The sequence below is a fragment of the Schistocerca nitens genome, chromosome 7 (genome assembly GCF_023898315.1).
Source record: "Schistocerca nitens isolate TAMUIC-IGC-003100 chromosome 7, iqSchNite1.1, whole genome shotgun sequence".
Classification (NCBI taxonomy): Eukaryota; Metazoa; Arthropoda; class Insecta; order Orthoptera; family Acrididae; genus Schistocerca; species Schistocerca nitens.
Genome location: NC_064620.1, coordinates 332,506,989 through 332,528,303, shown reverse-complemented (window position 1 = coordinate 332,528,303; position 21,315 = coordinate 332,506,989). Strand labels below are relative to the sequence as shown.

General features: G+C 45.7%; 1 protein-coding gene across 1 annotated transcript in view; it reads left to right on the top strand.

Moving 5' to 3' along the window:
- Nucleotides 1–21,315, top strand: part of LOC126195606 (E3 ubiquitin-protein ligase TRIM9) — a 182,329-nt gene that overhangs the window by 82,600 nt on the left and 78,414 nt on the right. The window contains exon 7 of the mRNA XM_049934230.1: nucleotides 15,810–15,948. Coding sequence (XP_049790187.1) covers nucleotides 15,810–15,948 — 139 coding nt within the window. The remainder of the gene's footprint in view (nucleotides 1–15,809; nucleotides 15,949–21,315) is intronic.

Sequence of the window (21,315 nt, the reverse complement as noted above, 5' to 3'; positions counted from 1 at the left end):
GGGCTTTCTCCGCCAGGGAAGTTGTCTCCTCTACGCCTATAGAGACTGACCAGCCGCGATTTCCGAACACCGAAAAGTTTCGGAAGCCAATATCGGTTTAGGAATGAAAAAAATGGAGAAGAACTGTATAATGAAGGGATAGACAACACAGTAGAGAAATACAGAAAAAGGTGGAAAGAGCATGTGAGCAGAATGCCAGAAGAAAGATTGACGAAACGATTATGAAGATATAGTGTGAGAAACAAGAAACTCTGGTAGGACCAAAATGGGGTGGGCTCAGCAATAACCATTGAAGAGGAAACTGGTAGAGAGCCTAGTTCCTGGAAGTGTTCGTGATGGTGGTTGTGGTCCTGGTATTGATGATGATACCTTAGATTCTCTGAATACTATAGATTCTTAAAGAAAGGAAGAAATACCACGTTGCTCTCCTTCAGGACTGATACATATACGGTCCAGTCACATTAGAGTGGAAACTTGCCAAAAGCCTGAATAACCACCTTTTGCAGCGCGGACTGCTGCGAGATGAGCAGGAAGAGAGTCCGTGAGTTTCTGGAAGGCACCAACAGGGATGTGGAGCCTTGCCACAATGCAGTGCCAGCTGCCCTAGGTTGCTCGGTTGGGGATCCTTGGCGCGAAGAGCCCGACTGAGGTGATCCCACAGATTCTCGACTCTGTTTAAGTCTGGGGAGTTTGTTGGACAGGGGAGAACAGTAAACTCATCCTGGTGCTCTTCTAATCACACATGTACACTGCAAGCTTGTGTGATACGTTGTATTGTCCTGCTGGTATATGCTATCGTCCCAGGGAAAAACAAACTGCATATAAGGCGTCAACATAGTCCCCAAGAATAGATGCATTCTTCCGGGATGGCGAGATAACCAAGGGAATTTCACGAAATCATTCCCGAGATCATAACGCTCCTTTCTCCAGCCTGGACCCTTCCGACGATTGCCGCTTCATCTGGAAAGGTCACCTGTCGCCTCTCAGTGAATGTCCATTTGCGGTATTGGCGTGTAAATTCCAGCCTTCGTCGCCGATGAACAGCAGTGAGCATGGGTGCACGAAACAGGCCCATATATAGTAATGTTCGCTGAACGGTCGTTGAGGAGACACTGTTAGTAGCTACGTGGTTCATGCGAGCGGTCATGCTCAAGAACTGCACGTATATTCGCCCGTATACATCTCACCAGCTGTCGTTCACCGCTGTCATGTATGCTCCTTGGTGCACTGCAGTTGCGTCGGCGTCGGTTCTGGTTGACGCAATTTTGGCTAAAGCCAACGACCATGGCCTTGTGGAAGTTAGATAAATCGCGCATTTTCTGCATTACAACTGGAACTGCACCGTTTTCCTTCTCCGTGTTCTCCCCTCCCCCGACACGGTTTATACAACTTCCACTTCTGCTGCTGCCACCTGCCGTCTGTAAGTGGTTATTGCACGTCGACTTCGAATATAGACGGCGGTCACATGAATATTACTGGGCCGTGTAATTTCTCCGTGGGAAACCTACGATTGGCGCGGTTACATTAGGTGATATTCGCTACAGGGTACTGGCAGTGCAGATTCATGTTAATAATGATCAATGTCTACAAATGTTTGTAACTTTCCGTTAGAAACTTTTTGAATACATCATAAGTAACAGCTCTGCTTTCACATTAGACTCGTCGAGACTGTTACATTCCCCGCCACAATAACGTCTCAATTGAGTCCCGAGCGCCGTGCTATGCCGCTAGGAATCCGCCCAGTCACGGCATCTGCTCGTGGGGAACGTAACCACACCGGAAGATGGGAAGGAAAGACGCCCGCATGCCTTCACTGCCGACGCTATCTGATGTCTGCCCGCATGCTGCCTAGAAACGGGACTCTGACCTGGCTTATACTGATGCGTACGACAGGGTCAGTACCTGTCAAACAGATGGGGGGAAGGCTGTTGGAATAAGGATAGTTCTTCATTGCACGACTTCCGGCGGCATCTACTGCGAGGCAAAGGGGTTTTATCTAGGTTACGCTGGAAAAAGAATGTCACCTTCAGAAGGGCAGTATAACTAGGAAGAGCGTGGGTTTGGTAAAATATTGTTTGTTATTTACTCGGGATGCAGAGTCAACCACTTGCGAAGACTCCAGGCTTTCGTTGAATTCGGTGAATGTACTGAATCAGACGGCAAACGTGCATGTAGAATCCATAAATGTGTCATCTCTGTAACAGATATACGAATTTTAGATGAACTTTGAGAGGAGGAATGTAGTTTGATAGCCACGGGTTATTCTTCGGTCCCATTGCGCCTCCACGTATTTACCCAGTGCCCCTGACGCTTTGTTATCCCTGTAGAACGGAAGTTTTCCTTCTGCATTAGCAAATACACTTCAACAGAGAAATTAGCGTCATCATAGGCGGCTCACGGGTGTTTAGAGCCGGCCGCTGTGGCCGAGCGGTTCTAGGCGCTTCAGTCCGGAATCGCACTGCTGCAACGGTCGCAGGTTCTGATCCTGCCTCGGGCGTGGATGTGTGTGATGCCTTAGGTTAGTTAGGTTTAAGTAGTTCTAAGTCTAGGGGAGTGATGACCTCAGATGTTAAGCCCTATGGTGCTTTGAGCCGTTTGAACCATTTTTGGCGAATATATTCAAATTGGAATCAAACGGTATGGTATATGACAGAATGGGAATACGTCCGTGTCAAGTTGACAAAGGACATAGTTACGTGCATGAGTATCTGGAGTGTGGAGTAAAATCCTTTCTATAACAAACAAGGTGTGATGAAAAAATACGGTGAATAATTGTATTAGAAACAAAGTAATAAGCTCACATGGAATTTAATTTCATCTGCGTCACAGTGCTGTTCCACTCTAGCAACGTACTTATCCCAACCCTGAATTTATGACTGGAAGCATTTCTGGAAGGCTTATTTTGGAAGGGTGTTCAGCTGCTCTGTCGTGGCTCTCTGCGTCTCAAAAAGTTTTCCTTTAAGTACGGTTTTAATTTTTGGGAAGAGCCAGAAGTCACATGGTGCTACATCGGGTGAATACGTTGGATGTAGAGAGACAGGAACAACACTTGTTCCAGACAAAACTTGCTAACTAAAAGCGAGGCATGGCATGGCGACTTGTTGTGATCAAGAAGTAAGCCATTGTCCCATTTTTCTGGTCTCTTTCTTCGTTCATCGTTTCGCAAACGTTACAGTACACCCTTCTAAAATTCGTATTTTACAGTTGTTGCCCTTTTAACTAACTCTGATCGGACCAATCCCTCAGTATCGGCAAAAAAAGAATGAGTATGACCTTGATATTCGATTTTGACCAATGTGCCTTTTTCTTTTTAGGGTGACGAGTTTCGCTGGTTGTCAGTTGGGAACTCTGAATTTTCGTGTCAAGGTCAGCTCCAGTTACAACTTAGGGCGTAAGTTCGGATCTGAATGAAGACGATCTTTCAACTTCTTGCCAACTGACATACTATTTCTTTCTGTTCATCACCCGAAAGTCTGGGGACAAATTTTTCACTCTCTCGTGTCATTTGCAAATTATCGGTTAAAAGGCTCTGCACGGACCCCTACAGAACGCTCAGTTCTTCGGAAAGGTCTCGAATAGTTATTTGCCAGTTTAAGCGAACAATTGTTGCAACTTTCTGCACGTCTTATTCTGTTTTTGAGGTTAATGGACGTCCTGAACGTTGCTCGCCTCCTACTGAATCCTTTCTGCTTTTAGATCGCTCTTACTACTTATAAACAGTCTTCAGAGCTACAGCATTATCGTCATACACTGATTTCAATATTTCATGAGTTTCCCCGGCAGTTTTTTCGCAATTTGAAACCGAACATATCTAAATCCATGATGCGCGACAGACGCAGTAAATACAACCTCACCCTAGCGTATTCAATGAGCTGTGGATGAAGCCCGACCAACAGGCATTACATGCATGGATCAAAAATGATAGTGCATTGAAAATGGCTAGTTACTAGCTGAAATCTAGATCTGCCAATAAAAAAAATTAAAAAGGACGACTGATAGCTGAAATCTATTATTTACAAGTCAATATAACAGTCGCTGAGTGCAACAGCCTTGTGAATGGAAGGCAACCCGAAGTCAGGACGTGTTCGAACTTGACGCCGCCTGTCTCAACGCATCAGGCTGACGGAAAAATTACATCATATGGTTGTAACGTGAGCAGTTTACGCTAAAAAAAATCCATTCACCGTAGTTTTTGATCACACCTAGCATGGACGACAGAGAGAACCTAAAGAAAAACGTTTAGGAAACGCTAGAGGTTTACGAAGATGCTCATATACTCCCGTGGCAGACGCTACAAGACAGCTGTTGTGATGCACGGAGTTGTTTACTCTAAAATTCCGGGAGGAGACTTTCTAAGAATACTCAGGCAGAATATTACTTCTTCCCAATTTACATTACGAAGTGTACACGACAATAAAATAAGAAAATTTAGAGTTCACACGAAGGCTAACCGACAGTCGTTCTTTCTTCACAAAAATGGCTCTGAGCACAATGGGACTCAACTTCTGAGGTCATTAGTCCCCTAGAAAGTAGAACTAGTTAAACCTAACTAACCTAAGGACATCACAAACATCCATGCCCGAGGCAGGATTCGAACCTGCGACCGTAGCGGTCTTGCGGTTCCAGACTGCAGCGCCTTTAACCGCACGGCCACTTCGGCCGGCCTTTCTTCACACCATTCGTTAATGGAACAGGAGGGACTGATGATACTGACCGCGAAAGTGAGTGTCACCACACAACGTAAAGCTGTTAACAGAAAATAGATGTTGATTGAAAATTTTATAATTGTCTGTTTGTTTATATTTTTTGTACGGTTGCAACTCCACCCTGAAGAATAGCGCCGGCTGTTCAATCAGACTCCAGTTATTTTCAACAAAACGCCAGGCAATGTGGTAACAGGGCAGAGAGGTCCAATTTGGTAATATCACGGAGTATTTCCATTCCCGGCATTGAATTTATGAACGAGGTAATCTCCCGAAAACGTTTGGCGGAACCGGAAGATTAGACACATTTTTAAATTATTTTGTGGAACATTACCTCCCACAGACAAACATGCCGGCCGGAGTGGCCGAGCGGTTCTAGGCGCTACAGTCTGGAACCGCGCGACCGCTACGGTCGCAGGTTAGAATCCTGACTCGGGCATGGATGAGTGTGACGTCCTTAGGTTAGTTAGGTTTAAGTAGTTCTAAGTTCTAGGGGACTGATGACCTCAGCAGTTAAGTCCCATAGTGCTCAGAGCCATTTGAACGATTATGAAGGCCTGTGGTCCGTACGGGCAAAGAAAACCCCGGACAGTGTACATGGCCTTGGTGCAGTTTCTTCCCGCGTCTACCACACAGTGTACATGGCCTTGGTGCAGTTTCTTCCCGCGTCTACCACAGAGGTGAAAGTATGTCAGTGAAAAGATTCATTGATGGCATAGCCATTCTGAGGGAAAATAAGGATGGGCTGCAGGGCCTGTTGAACTGAATAAACAGTCTAAAGAGGACGCTCTACGGTTTGATAGTAAACCAAAGAAAGACGAAAGTAGTAAGGAGTAACAGAAACGAGTTTAGCGATAAATTTGACACAAACTGAAGGATTAAGGAAAACAAACAGCTTGACCCATTTTTGAGTTTTCAAAAAAAAAAAAATGTTCAAATGGCTCTGAGCACTATGGGACTTAACATCTGAGGTCATCAGTCCCCTAGAACTTAGAACTACTTAAACCTAACTAACCTAAGGACATCACACACATCCATTCCCGAGGCAGGACTCGAACGTGCGACCGTAGCGGTCGCGCGGTTCCAGACTGCAGCGCCTAGAAACGCTCGGCCACCAGCGGCCGGCTTTGAGTTTTCACCGGAATATGAAAGTATGAAACAGACCCAAAACTTCTTACTATAGTAAGTGCGAAAAAACAAGCTCATTCATACTGTAAATGAGCTTTGGAAAGAAGCTGTACAAGGAAAGGAAGAACTAAGTGCAAATGGAACAGGGAAAACAATGCTTAGTCCAAGAAGTGCTGGTCTTTAAAGTAGGGACCAGGCAATGATACAGGTTGCAGATCTGACAAACATTTGTTCTCAAACATTGTTGTCATTCTGTGCATTATTTGGCACATTAAGTATTTACGTAGAGGTCTTTATGCAATGGACCAATGTTCCCGGATTTTTGTGAAAATGCTGATATGGAAGATGAGCCACCGGGTGATGCTTGTAGTGAAAGTGTCAGGTTAACAAGAAGATTAATCACTGTTCCATGAGTTGGGACAAAACTGCCATTGTACGTTACAAAAGTTTTGACAACGAGCCTGAAGATAGCAGTCAACTTATTTTAATAGAATTCAGCTTAATGGAAGCTGTAGATCTGCATAATGCTTATTTATATGATGTCATTTATGTACTTAAAATACACGCACAAGACCTAGGGGAGGTGAATGTGGAGGAAGTTTTAACAATACACCTTACAAGCAGAACTCGAGAACAAACAGGAAGTGACGTGAAAGAAGCTGTAGTTACCGTAACATGTATGATAGTGCACAGAATATCAAAAAGGAAGCTACACTGTTTAGTTTCTAGTCTTCAAACTGCTGGGAATGCCCCTATAATAAGAGAAGGAAACACGGAAACAGGCCTAGGAAATTAAGTGATGAAGCAGTTAATACTATAAGCAACAGACTGCCCCCTTTACGGCCATAAATAGTCATTACGGGTAAAAAACATACAGCTAACGTATATCATATTAACAGAATCTTCCGTCGGTTCTTGTTAGAACAACATTATAATAAATTAAAAGCATCAGTTTTTCATTTAATATAAGACACCCCAATAGACATATAAAATCATGCGCAGACTCAAATGAGAAGTTATGTCAAAATTCCAGAGGAATCGGAAATTTAATATATCGAACAAACGAGCTTGAGATTTTTTTACTAACAACGTATCTCCATCGTCACCTTACGTCTCCCAGCGTCACCTTGCGAGGAATGACCGTTAGTCAAACACACGCACGGTGCATGTAGTATCAGTGATCGTGCTGTCTGTGAGTACAATGGAGAAGGCGCGCAATCTGAGTTTGACCGAGGTTAGATTGTGATGGCCCGGGGTTCGGCACGAACATTTTGGAAACAGCACGACTTGTCGAGTGTTCAACACGTGGCGAAACCAAGGTAAAACCGCTTCCAGAGGTCGTCGGGTTGGGCTGCCACCCCTCATTACAGATGTCGGACGTCGTAGGCTGCGCAGACTGTTAAATCAGGACAGGCAGCGAACTGTGGCGGAACTAACATCAGACTTTACTGTGGGGCAGAGTACAAGTGTGTCTGAACACACAGTGCACCGAACAGTCCTAACGATATGTATCCGCAGCCAACGACCCTCGCATGTGCCAGTGTTAACACCACGATATCTGCAGCTACAACTGAAAGTGGAAGGTGCACATCGGCACTGGACGTTGGCGCAGGATCAGAGCGTTGCACGGCTTGATGACTCCCGATACCTTCTTCACCACGCCGATGGGTGGGCGCAAATCCGTCATCTTCCAGGCTCCTTGACACCTGTACTGTGGGCTGGAGACAAGCTGGCGGCAGCTCCATTATGCTCTGGGGAACACTCACGTGGGCATCCATGGGTGCAGTGGAGTTCATAAAAGGCACGTGACGGCCAAGGATTATCGTACATCCCTTCATGACTGAAATGTTTCCCGGCGGCAGTGGCATTTTCCAGAAAGATAATGCGCCATGTTGCAAGGCCATGAATGTGATGGAGTGGTTCGAGAGAAAAACACTAATAGGTGACTGATCGTGGCGCCACAGATCATCGCCCCTTAGTTTATGGAAATTAGGTGACTTTTATGTGACGGTGTGGTGGTAACTCCCTCCAGCGATCTACCAAGGCGTCATTGCTACCACGCCACGTCGCGTCGCCGTTGTTATCCGTGCCAAAGGTGGACATACCGGATATTACGTAGGTGGTATTAAGGTTCTGACAGATTAGTGTATACAGGGTGGTCCACTGATCTTGACCGGGCCAATCTCACGAAATAAGCATCAGACGAAAAAACTACAAAGAACGAAACTTGTCTAGCTTGAAGGGGGAAACCAGATGGCCCTATGGTTGGCACGCTAGATGGCGTTGCCATAGGTCAAACGGATATCAACTGCGTTTTTTTAAATAGGCACCCTCATTTTTTATTACATATTCGTGTAGTATGTAAAGCAATATGAATGTTTTAGTTGGACCACTTTTTTCGCTTTGTGATAGATGGCGCTGTAATAGTCACAAACATATGGCTCACAATTTTAGACGAACTGTTGGTGACAGGTAGGTTCTTAAATTAAAATACAGAACGTTGGTACGTTTGAACATTTTATTTCGGTTATTCCAATGTGATACTTGTACCATTGTGAACTTATCATTTCTGAGAACGCATGCTGTTACAACGTGATTACCTGTAAATACCACATTAATGCAATAAATGCTCAAAATGATGTCCGTCAACCTCAATGCATTTGGCAATACGTGTAACGACATTCCTCTCAACAGCGAGTAGTTCGCCTTGCGTAATGTTCGCACGTGCATTGACAATGCGCTGACGCATGTTGTCAGGCGTTGTCGGTGGATCGCGATAGCAAATATCCTTCAACTTTCCCACAGAAAGAAATCCGGGGACGTCAGATCCGGTGAACGTGCGGGCCATAGTATGGTGCTTCGACGACCAATCCACGTGTCATGAAATATGCTATTTAATACCGCTTCAACCGCACGCGAGCTATGTGCCGGACATCCATCATGTTGGAATTACATCGCCATTCTGTCATGCTGTGAAACATCTTGTAGTAACATCGGTAGAACATTACGTAGGAAATCAGCATACATTGCACCATTTAGATTGCCATCGATAAAATCGGGGCAAATTATCCTTCCTCCCGTAATGCCGCACCATACATTAACCCGCCAAGGTCACTGATGTTCCACTTGTCGCAGCCATCGTGGATTTTCCGTTGCACAATAGTGCATATTATGCCGGTTTACGTTACCGCTGTTGGTGAATGACGCTTCGTCGCTAAATAGAACTCGTGCAAAAAATCTGTCATCGTCCCGTAATTTCTCTTGTGCCCAGTAGCAAAACTGTACATGACGTTCAAAGTCGTTGCCATGCAATTCCTGGTGCATAGAAATATGGTACGGGTGCAATCGATGTTGATGTAGCAGTCTCAACACCGACGTTTTTGAGATTCCCGATTCTCGCCCAATTTGTATGCTACTGATGCGCGGTTTAGCCACGACAGCAGCTAAAACACCTACTTGGGCCTCATCAATTGTTGCAGGACGTCGTTGACGCTTCCTGTTTGCTTAAATAACGTAACTATCCGGCGAACGGTCCGGACACATTGATGATGTCGTCCAGGATACCGAGCAGTATACATAGCACACGCACGTTGGGCATTTTTATCACAACACGATGTCGACCTTTTCGGCAATTGGTAAACGGTCCATTTTAACACGGGTAGTGTATCATGAAGCAAATACCGTCCGCACTGGTGGAATGTTACGTGATACCACGTACTTATACGTTTGTGACTGTTACAGTCTCATTTGTCACAAAGCGAAAAAAGTTGCCAACCAAAATATTCGTATTTCTTTACGTACTACACGAATATGTAATAAAAAATTGGGGTTCCTATTTTAAAAAAAACGCAGTTGATATCCGTTTGACCTATGGCAGCTCCATCTAGCGAGCCAACCATTGCGCCATGTGGTTTCCCCCTTCAAGCTAGACGAGTTTCGTTCTTTGTAGTTTTTTCGTTTGATGAGATATTTGGCCCGGCCAGTATCAATGGGGCACCCTGTATATTTAAGTACCATATGGTGCTCTAGTAGATGTATAAAAACATGCATGTATTCGAATGCAACGTTGTTTAAAATTTGAAAGCAATCGGCGAAGAACTTTGAGAAATTTAGGATTTTGTACAAACGAACATCAATATTTTTATTTATATAGAAGATATATGTACAATATACTTACCCGCCGTCATCAGCAAGTAGCTGTACATAGCTAGTGTAAGATAGACTTGGTGATGGAAGGTGACTGCTACGTTTACAGCCTGTAGGCCTGCACGCAGCGCATTGTAATGAGAGACGGCCGGGGTCATGCGGGACCAACACCTGCCAGTTGTTACGAGCACGGAGGGTCGAGCGGAGCCGTACCGACACTCACAATGTATTAGCCACATCTATCGCCGCCGGCCGCTTTAAGTAACAGCATCTCATTGTTTGTTATTCTACCCGTCCGGGCGGACAATAACCGCTGCCCGTTGTTGTACTCGAGGCGAGATAACACCGTTGTCTAAACGTAAATGGGGAGTAAAAGGTTAATTCGTCGCCTTTCTTTTGGGACGGAGCGGTCCCGCAGGCTCTGCGAGCGGGATCGTTAATGCCAGCCAGCCAGCCCAGATTAAGTTGCTCCGGCGAGAGGTTGGGCCGAGGCGACGGAGCGGCGAAGGAGCGGAGGGAAGGCAGCGAGAGGAGGTGGAGCCGTGTTGTACCTCGCCTAGTGGGCGCCGGAGAGCCAGAGCCTGGTCTCGCTGTGCGAGGGCGCAGGTGCTGTTTCCCTGCTGCGGAAATGCCTCGCTGGAGACCCGCCACAGTTATATCTTCTCGAGCGCTCCCTTTCCCAGCTGTTTCGTTTAAACCCCCGGCAGACACTCTGCAGGTGTAGTGGCGGTAGTGTCGCAGCAGCGATTCCTTGTCGAGATTTTCCACTGCTGTCTTTGCCGCTGCTGCTGTTGTTGCAACTACTTTAGCGTGAAGTAACACTGGCTACGCGCCGTGTGTGTATGTAACAGCAAGCTCTTGCTTATCCGGCTTGTGAATTCTGCGTACATGGATCTACGAATTTGGGAAAAATATATGAAGTATTCCGTAATAACATTAATTGAATTTTCTGTCAGTATTCGTCAGAACAGGCCAACGGCCTGGCCGCAATGGTAAAACCGGTCCCCGTTAGATCACCGAAGTTAAGCGCTATCGGGCTGGGCTAGCACTTGGATGGGTGACCGTCCTGTCTGTTGGCAAGCGGTGTGCACTCAGCCCTTATGAGGCAAACTGAGGAGCTACTTGACTGAGAAGTAGCGGCTCCAGTCACGAAAACTGACAACGGCTGTCGGTACCGTAGGGGCTTCCAAGGCCTCTTCGGACAGAGAATTCGTCAGAATACGACAATAGTATTAAATAGGAGACACTTAATAATGATCTGAGAAACTGTATGTACCGAGTGCCTCAAAAGATACGGTACCACTGTAGAATGTTAAAGCATACAAACTAATTAAGGTACTCATACCATGTTCAGCTTATGTAACGTAGTATCTCACAAAGTTTTTATGCCATTTATCAATTCCAGCATATACGCATTTGGTGATACGCATAACATCCAGTGTTTATTCATGCTCTATCCACACTCGGCGCAGAATGTCCCTATCAAATGCGGTAATGGCAGCAACAGTTCCGTTCTTTAAATTACTAATTTGGTCGACGGGCATTTGGTACACTCCATCCTTGACCTACCCCCATAGAAAGAAGTTGGTTCAAATGGCTCTGAGCACTATGGGACTTAACATCTGAGGTCATCAGTCCCCTAGAACTTAGAACTATTTAAACCTAAGGACATCACACACATCCGTGCCCGAGGCAGGATTCGAACCTGCGACCGTAGCGATCGCGCGGTCCCAGGCTGAAGCGCCTAGAACCGCTCGGCCACACCGGCCGGCTTGAAAGAAGTCCATCAGTGTAATGTCAAGACGACCTAGGAGGCCAGGGAATTGGACAACCCCTACCAATCCACCGATCTGGAAACATCTGATCCAGAACACCTCGAACAATCTTAGCCCAAATTGCGGTGCGCCATCTTGTTGGAAAGCGACTGTGTCTTGGCGGTCAGCCAGTTGTGGTAACGCAAAACATGGTAATTGTTAGAATTAACTGTTTTGTTCGAGAAAAAATTATTCCACAATGCGATCAGCCGTCAAACATCACCACATATTCACTTCCGGGCTGTCACGTACATCTTCTGTCACAGTATGCGGGTGTGTTGTGCCCTAGAGGCGAACATTGTGTTCGTTTACCTTATTACACAAGTGAAATGTTGCTTCACCAGAAAATGCTAAGTTGTTTAGAAAATTTCTATCCTCCGCTATACGGCGAATGACGTCCACGGCGAACTGCATAAGCTGTGGCTTATCGTCTGATTTAAGTGAGTGCAAATGTTGCCGTCGGTATGGATACATCTGCAAAAGCGTGCGGCGGGAAACGGTGCATTGTCGCCTTAGGGATTCGCGGCTCTTGCGACGCCCTCCGAAGAAACTTCTGCGATGAACTTTGCAAGGCCAACCGTGAGGCTTCAATTGTTCCACGTCGTCCAGTATGATGTTTGACATCAACGCTTCCTGTGTGCATAAAGTTCCTGTACGACCGGCGTATCGAACGCCGCGACATGGGTGCTTCCTATACCGTATATGGAAGTTCCTTTGAACCTGAGGGTTATACGTTTGTGAGTATTACAGCGCCATCTATCACAAAGAGAAAAAAGTGGTCCAACTAAAACATTCATATTTCTTTACGTACTACACGAGTATGTAATAAAAATGGGGGTTCCTATTTAAAAAAAAAACGCAGTTGATATCCGTTTGACCTATGGCAGCGCCATCTAGCGGGCCAACCATAGCGCCATCTGATTTCGCCCTTTAAGCTAGACGAGTTTCATTCTTTGTAGTTTTTTCGTTTGACGCTTATTTCGTGAGGTATTTTGCCCGGTCACGATCAATGGACCACCCTGTATATAAATATTATTTGCTCACGAACTACACTCCTGGAAATGGAAAAAAGAACACATTGACACCGGTGTGTCAGACCCACCATACTTGCTCCGGACACTGCGAGAGGGCTGTACAAGCAATGATCACACGCACGGCACAGCGGACACACCAGGAACCGCGGTGTTGGCCGTCGAATGGCGCTAGCTGCGCAGCATTTGTGCACCGCCGCCGTCAGTGTCAGCCAGTTTGCCGTGGCATACGGAGCTCCATCGCAGTCTTTAACACTGGTAGCATGCCGCGACAGCGTGGACGTGAACCGTATGTGCAGTTGACGGACTTTGAGCGAGGGCGTATAGTGGGCATGCGGGAGGCCGGGTGGACGTACCGCCGAATTGCTCAACACGTGGGGCGTGAGGTCTCCACAGTACATCGATGTTGTCGCCAGTGGTCGGCGGAAGGTGCACGTGCCCGTCGACCTGGGACCGGACCGCAGCGACGCACGGATGCACGCCAAGACCGTAGGATCCTACGCAGTGCCGTAGGGGACCGCACCGCCACTTCCCAGCAAATTAGGGACACTGTTGCTCCTGGGGTATCGGCGAGGACCATTCGCAACCGTCTCCATGAAGCTGGGCTACGGTCCCGCACACCGTTAGGCCGTCTTCCGCTCACGCCCCAACATCGTGCAGCACGCATCCAGTGGTGTCGCGACAGGCGTGAATGGAGGGACGAATGGAGACGTGTCGTCTTCAGCGATGAGAGTCGCTTCTGCCTTGGTGCCAATGATGGTCGTATGCGTGTTTGGCGCCGTGCAGGTGAGCGCCACAATCAGGACTGCATACGACCGAGGCACACAGGGCCAACACCCGACATCATGGTGTGGGGAGCGATCTCCTACACTGGCCGTACACCACTGGTGATCGTCGAGGGGACACTGAATAGTGCACGGTACATCCAAACCGTCATCGAACCCATCGTTCTGCCATTCCTAGACCGGCAAGGGAACTTGCTGTTCCAACAGGACAATGCACGTCCGCATGTATCCCGTGCCACCCAACGTGCTCTAGAAGGTGTAAGTCAACTACCCTGGCCAGCAAGATCTCCGGATCTGTCCCCCATTGAGCATGTTGGGACTGGATGAAGCGTCGTCTCACGCGGTCTGCACGTCCAGCACGAACGCTGGTCCAACTGAGGCGCCAGGTGGAAATGGCATGGCAAGCCGTTCCACAGGACTACATCCAGCATCTCTACGATCGTCTCCATGGGAGAATAGCAGCCTGCATTGCTGCGAAAGGTGGATATACACTGTACTAGTGCCGACATTGTGCATGCTCTGTTGCCTGTGTCTATGTGCCTGTGGTTCTGTCAGTGTGATCATGTGATGTATCTGACCCCAGGAATGTGTCAATAAAGTTTCCCCTTCCTGGGACAATGAATTCACGGTGTTCTTATTTCAATTTCCAGGAGTGTATTTAAAATACGCCGATGTTCAGATTGGACCTTTAAGTTGTGTGGAGCTTGTACTTCGTTGGAACAACACGAGTTCGAAAACTGGGACGCCTGTGTGTTTTTACTTTGCATTAAAAACTGTTCTTTATAAACGACGCCTTTGTTCATCTTTCAGTTTTAATTTGATGCGGATGTCTTTTCATAATGGAACCGGCCCAGTTGGAAAACTGGATAGTAATTATATGTTTTTAATTTAGATTACAATCTTATCTTTGTACTTTACACTCTTATTATTGTTCTGTTATGATAGTCACGCTAATGTTAACTTGGACCTTTTGTAACTGCTGCTGGCTGTATAGTGTTCGGCTTTTAGTGTTTCAATTTTACATTAAGAACTTATGTTTGTACTTCGAACTCTCTTTACTATTCTACTTCGGTAGCTGTAGTTATTTTAACATGGCACTTTCGTAACTACTGTTGGCTGTATGGAGTACAGAGGGGTCCAGAGAAATCTAGACACTCTTTGATAGTATTAATGGAGCTAAATGACATACCATTACAATTCTTGCACGGAGGGAAGGTTATTTCATGTGTTCAAAGTGACCCCCCATTAGCAGCCAAACAGCGTCGATGCCGCTGAACTATTGACCGAACTGTGTCTGTCAGTGTTGCCAGTGTGATAGCTTCACAGGACGCCTCCATGGTTTCTCGTAGCTCGAACAGTGTATCTGGCTTCTGTTGATAAACTTCATTTTTCAAGGTCCCCATACACAGAAGTGAAGAGGTGTAACGTCTGGAGACCGTGGTGGGTATTCAACAGCTCGTCTTCGACCTATCCATCATCAAGGTAGATTTTCATTCAAGAAGGTTCTGACATCTCTGTGGTAGTGAGGGGGAGCCACATCTTGTTGCAGGTAAAATTTTTCATTTCCAAACACCTCTCGGATAGTACATAAAATGGATGCTTGCAGCGTATGAAGGCACACCTCACTGGTTACGGTACCTTCGAAGAAGAATAGGTCAGTCAGACTGCAGGATGACACTTCACAGCACACATTAACACCCAGTAGATAACATGTTTCTCCATGTGAGTATGAGCATTTCCAGGATCCCTTTACACGCAGCTGTGGCCATTTACAGTCGAAGAAACAGTGCGCTACGCTACTGCGGAAAAATTGGAACCATATGTCATTTTGTTCCATAGATGTTAAATATCAAATAGTGCCTACATTTTTCTGGACCACTCTGTACTTGATAACTTGAACATCCGCAACTGAGAAACATATTTGTACCGTAGGATAAAAATCTGATTCAGTTGCCAGTGATTTTGTAAATTTACTCCATGAGCGGTTTCGAAGCTTAAAGCTTCATCTTCAGGTGCCTCTACATAATTATGAAAACACATGTTGCGGTCGAGCCGGTCAGTGACTGGGAATCACACGCCCGTCAAACGCATGGGAGCATGTCGTGCTGTCCAGGCGGCCGCTGTCGTTACTGGTCCTCCACATTTAAAAAATTATATGAACACTAATCTGTTGATTGTAGCGATTTGTGTCTGTGTCCGCAGGAAGTGTACTGCGGCAAGGAGACGATATGCACCGTGGACGGTCTGCACTTCAACTCCATGTACAACGCGCGCGTCAAGGCCTTCAACAGCACCGGCGAGGGAGACTACAGCGAGCTGATCGGCCTCCAGACGGCGGAAGGTGAGTCCCACCCTTCATTGTCGCTTCAGTCGCTTCCACCAGACCAAGTATGGATCCGTGGCCAGGTTATGGGTCTCGTGACTTAAACCACGAACAGACTGTGAGTCTGTTCGTGGTTTAAGGGGATATTGGAAACATATTTCCAGCGTTTCTGTGAAGGGAAAGTGGGAACAGGGTAACGCTTAACCTCCTCCAGCAAGATTTTATTGTTGTTAAGTTTGTGAACTACTTTGCCTGACAAAAAATGTGAAGTGCCCATAAGATACAGTCGATGTCTGTGTAACGTCGAATACGTGCACACTATCGGTGTGTAACTCAGTGATTAGAGTTGAATTTCTCTGTGACTGATAGAACGACACCAGAGTGTGTTAACTTTGTTCGTGTTTAGAGTTGCTGCATGATCTTGTAGGGTATATAAAGAGTTTGAACATCGTCAGATGTTAAGTGACCACTGGGAAGGAAACAAATGAAACCTAGCTTTATTATCAATTAGATTGATGGCGATTTTTTTAAATTGCAGTGGCTCCACTTACAAACAAAAAAGGTACGAACACTCTTTTCGGATATTCTGTCTCAAGTTTCTGTTGTTTATTTCGTTTTTGTTCTCATTATGAATTCGTAGGCTTTTTTTCTACGGTAGGAGTTCCTTCAAACTATATGTGTAATTTATTACAAATATCACTTACACGTGAGGCTTAGCGTTCTCAATTCCCAAGCTGAAATAAATTTTCTTTCTACGAGGGCTACAGTTTTTTCAAGATTTGATCGGTCGCGAAATTAAAATCACAGTGGAAACCCGCTGAAGCTTTGGACCGATGTGCTGCACAGTGTCTCTAGCATGCCCATCCATCTCGTAACATCGCTCTTCTCAGTCCTAAAAGCGCAGTGAGCACATGAAGAGGCGCAGAACGGTAGATCTCCTGCCAAGTGGGGTAACGACCGTGTGAGGGCGAGTATTGCCGTGTATTCAGTACTGAAGTATGTGCGATCAGTACTGATTCCGGAAAAAATATGTTCAGTAACACCAATACACAGAGAGCATGTTAATGAGAGTGACATCGGTTTTACAATTCGCCATTTTGTTGTTCATATTTTTGTACGTTGTCTTCACATAATATAGCTGATATATACTATGTTAAAGTGAATCAGACTTTTGAACTTCTTAAAATGAACGAATCTGTGGTGAATTAATTTATTTAATGTTACAGAAACAATCCACGCCAACACAAACAGTCACGAAAAGATTTCTGTGCCTGTTTAAAAACGCTTGCTAATAGTGTTTGTGGATATTAACACGTTCGAATGACGTGCCTGTTGCCGAACGCCACAGAGTTCCTGCTAATTGCTTGTCGGATGGATTGCCTATTTGATGGCCATATTTTGTTTTTCTGTACTTCCTCGTATTAAGATTAGCAAATAATTCTTGTGCATCATGGATGCATAAAAACACTGCAGCTGTTGAAATTTAAAGCAATTTATAAAGAAGTAGCCGCAACCACTTCCTTTCATAGGCGTTAATTTCTGTTTGATGACATTTCAGTATGGCTAACACCTCATCTTCAGATGTTTATATTTATTTACGTGTTGTCAGCATTATTTATTTAGCAACGGGTTTGCCGAATTTTGCAACGGAAGTTTTTAAGACAGTTGTTGTAAATCGTCGTAAGCAACAAACAGCGTTCACGACGCTTAAGTAAATGTAAATACTGAAGATCGGGTGAAAATAAAATGAATCTATTTTAAGGCATAATTTGTCAGCGTGACGTACCGAGAAATGGGTGACATTCATTAAGATACGTTAAGCTTTACATACACTATGTGATCAAAAGTATCTGGACACCTGGCTGAAAATGACTTACCAGTTCGTGGCACACTCCATCCGTAATGATGGAAATTAGTATGGTGTTGGCCCACCCTTAGCCTTAGCTAAGTGTCAGTTAGACCGTCAGCGAGAGCGCATCGCTAGCTCCTGCTACTACTAAGGCGAGTACACCGTTTGCTTCTTACATATTTTACAAACAGCAGCGACTTATTTTCAGTTATCTGTGTAATTACTAGTTTATTTTTGTAATTTCTTGCGTGTTCGAGTGCTTACTAGGTAGAACCTTTTATTTCAATAACAGTGTTTTTGTACTTATTTGCTGCGCTTAGCTTTTAAATAGTTTTTCTGGGAAAACCTAGCGTAGTTTTCGCGTCTCGTATTTCAGTGAGTGTTTCTTGATTATCAGAGTAGCTCATCAGAAGATTATCTTGGGAATTTGTCACCGTATAGAGTAGGGTAAACATAGTCATGTGTAGGGACTGTGGTTGTTGTGAGCGGACGCAAGGAGAATTGGCCACTCTTCGGGGACAGGTGGAGGCTTTGTCTGTTAGGCTCATCGAGCTCGAGGCGCAGGCGTCGGCTCGTAGTGGCGTTGGGGCAACTGTGGTGAGACCTATGCCTACTTCGGTGGCCTTGGAATCACATGGAACCCCTGATGTCGCTGCGTCTTCCGGCAGTGAGCATCTTACCGGTCAGCCATCACTCCAGGGTGAATGGCGGACAGTGGTGGGCTCGCGCGTGCCTGGCCGAAAGGCGAAGGTGGGATCTGGCCGCGTGGCGGCTGCCTTACCCCTTTCCAACAGGTACGGGGTGCTTCCTAGTGGTGATGACATCGTTTCCGAGCCACCACAGGATGCCTCGCCTGTTGGGCCAGTGGCCGATTCTCCGGCAAGGTCCCGACAGTCACAGAGGGCGGGCCTATTAGTTATAGGGAGCTCCAACGTTAGGCGGGTTATGGAGCCCCTCAGGAAAATAGCGGGTAGGTCGGGGAAGAATGCCAGTGTGCACTCGGTGTGCTTGCCGGGGGGTCTCGTCCGTAATGTGGAGGAGGCCCTTCCGGCAGCTATTGAACGCACTGGGTGTGACCGGCTGCAGATAGTAGCACATGTCGGAACGAATGACGCCTGCCGCTTGGGTTCTGAGGCCATCCTTGGTTCCTTCCGGCGGCTGGCTGATTTGGTGAAGACAACCAGCATCGCACGCGGAGTGCAAGCTGAGCTTAATATCTGCAGCATAGTGCCCAGAGTCGATCGCGGTCCTCTGGTTTGGAGCCGTGTGGAGGGTCTAAACCAGAGGCTCAGACGACTCTGCGACTATAATGGTTGCAAATTCATCGACCTCCGTTATTGGGTGGAGAACTGTAGGGCCCCCCTAGACAGGTCAGGCGTGCACTACACACCGGAAGCAGCTACTAGGGTAGCAGAGTACGTGTGGCGTGCACACGGGGGTTTTTTAGGTTAGAGGGACCCCCCCTTGGGCGAAACGATAAAATACCTGACGGCTTACCAGAGAGAACATTATCATCGTTGATAAAGAACGTCCGTCCTCAGAGACCAAAAACAGGAAAAGTTAACGTAATATTGGTAAACTGCAGGAGTATCCAGGGCAAGGTTCCTGAATTAGTATCTCTTATTGAAGGAAATAGTGCGCATATAGTATTAGGAACGGAAAGTTGGTTAAAACCGGAAGTGAACAGTAACGAAATCCTAGACACAGAATGGAATATATACCGCAAGGATAGGATAAACGCCAATGGTGGAGGAGTATTTATAGCAGTAAAGAATTCAATAATATCCAGTGAAGTTATTAGCGAATGCGAATGTGAAATAATCTGGGTTAAGTTAAGTATCAAAGGTGGGTCAGATATGATAGTCGGATGCTTCTATAGGCCACCTGCATCAGCAACCGTAGTAGTTGAGCGCCTCAGAGAGAACCTGCAGAACGTCGTGAAGAAGTTTCGTGATCATACTATTGTAATAGGGGGAGACTTCAATCTACCAGGTATAGAATGGGATAGTCACACAATCAGAACTGGAGCCAGGGACAGAGACTCTTGTGACATTATCCTGACTGCCTTGTCCGAGAATTACTTCGAGCAGATAGTTAGAGAACCAACTCGTGAAGCTAACGTTTTAGACCTCATAGCAACAAATAGACCGGAACTTTTCGACTCCGTGAATGTAGAAGAGGGTATCAGTGATCATAAGTCAGTGGTTGCATCAATGACTACAAGTGTAATAAGAAATGCCAAGAAAGGAAGGAAAATCTATTTGCTTAACAAGAGTGATAGGGCACAAATCGCAGAATATCTGAGTGACCACCATCAAACGTTCATTTCTGAGGAAGAGGATGTGGAACAAAAATGGAAAAAATTCAGAAACATCGTCCAGTACGCCTTAGATAAGTTCGTACCGACTAAGGTCCAAAGCGAGGGGAAAGATCCACCGTGGTATAACAATCATGTACGAAAGGTACTACGGAAACAAAGAAAGCTTCACCATAGGTTTAAGAGTAGTCGAATCATAGCTGATAAGGAAAAGCTGAACGAAGCGAAAAAGAGCGTAAAGAGAGCAATGAGAGAAGCATTCAACGAATTCGAACATAAAACATTGGCAAACAATCTAAACAAGAACCCTAAAAAGTTTTGGTCATATGTAAAATCGGTAAGCGGATCTAAATCCCCTATTCAGTCACTCGTTGACCACGATGGCACCGAAACAGAGGACGACCGAAGAAAGGCAGAAATACTGAATTCAGTGTTCCGAAACTGTTTCACTGCGGAAAATCGTAACACGGTCCCTGACTTCAGCCGTCGCACGGACGCCAAAATGGAAAATATTGAAATAAACGATATCGGAATTGAAAAACAACTGCTATCACTTAGTAGCGGAAAAGCATCCGGACCAGACGAGATACCCTTAAGATTCTACAGTGATTATGCTAAAGAACTTGCCCCCTTTCTATCAGCAATTTATCGTAGATCTCTGGAAGAACGTAAAGTACCTAGCGACTGGAAGAAAGCACAGGTCGTTCCCATTTTCAAGAAGGGTCATAAATCAGATGCGAATAATTATAGGCCTATTTCACTTACGTCAATCTGTTGTAGAATAATGGAACATGTTTTGTGTTCTCGTATTATGACGTTCTTAGATAATACAAATCTCCTTCATCATAACCAACATGGATTCCGCAAACAGAGATCATGTGAAACCCAGCTCGCCCTATTTGCCCAAGAAATTCACAGTGCCGTAGACACTGGCGAGCAGATTGATGCCGTATTCCTGGACTTCAGGAAGGCATTTGATACGGTTCCGCACTTACGTTTAGTGAAAAAAATACGTGCTTACGGAATATCGGACCAGGTTTGTGATTGGATTCAGGATTTCCTAGAAGAAAGAACACAACATGTCATTCTTAACGGTTCAAAATCTGCAGATGTAGAGGTAATTTCGGGAGTACCGCAAGGAAGCGTGATAGGACCTTTATTGTTTACAATATACATAAATGACTTAGTTGACAACATCGGTAGCTCCGTGAGGCTATTT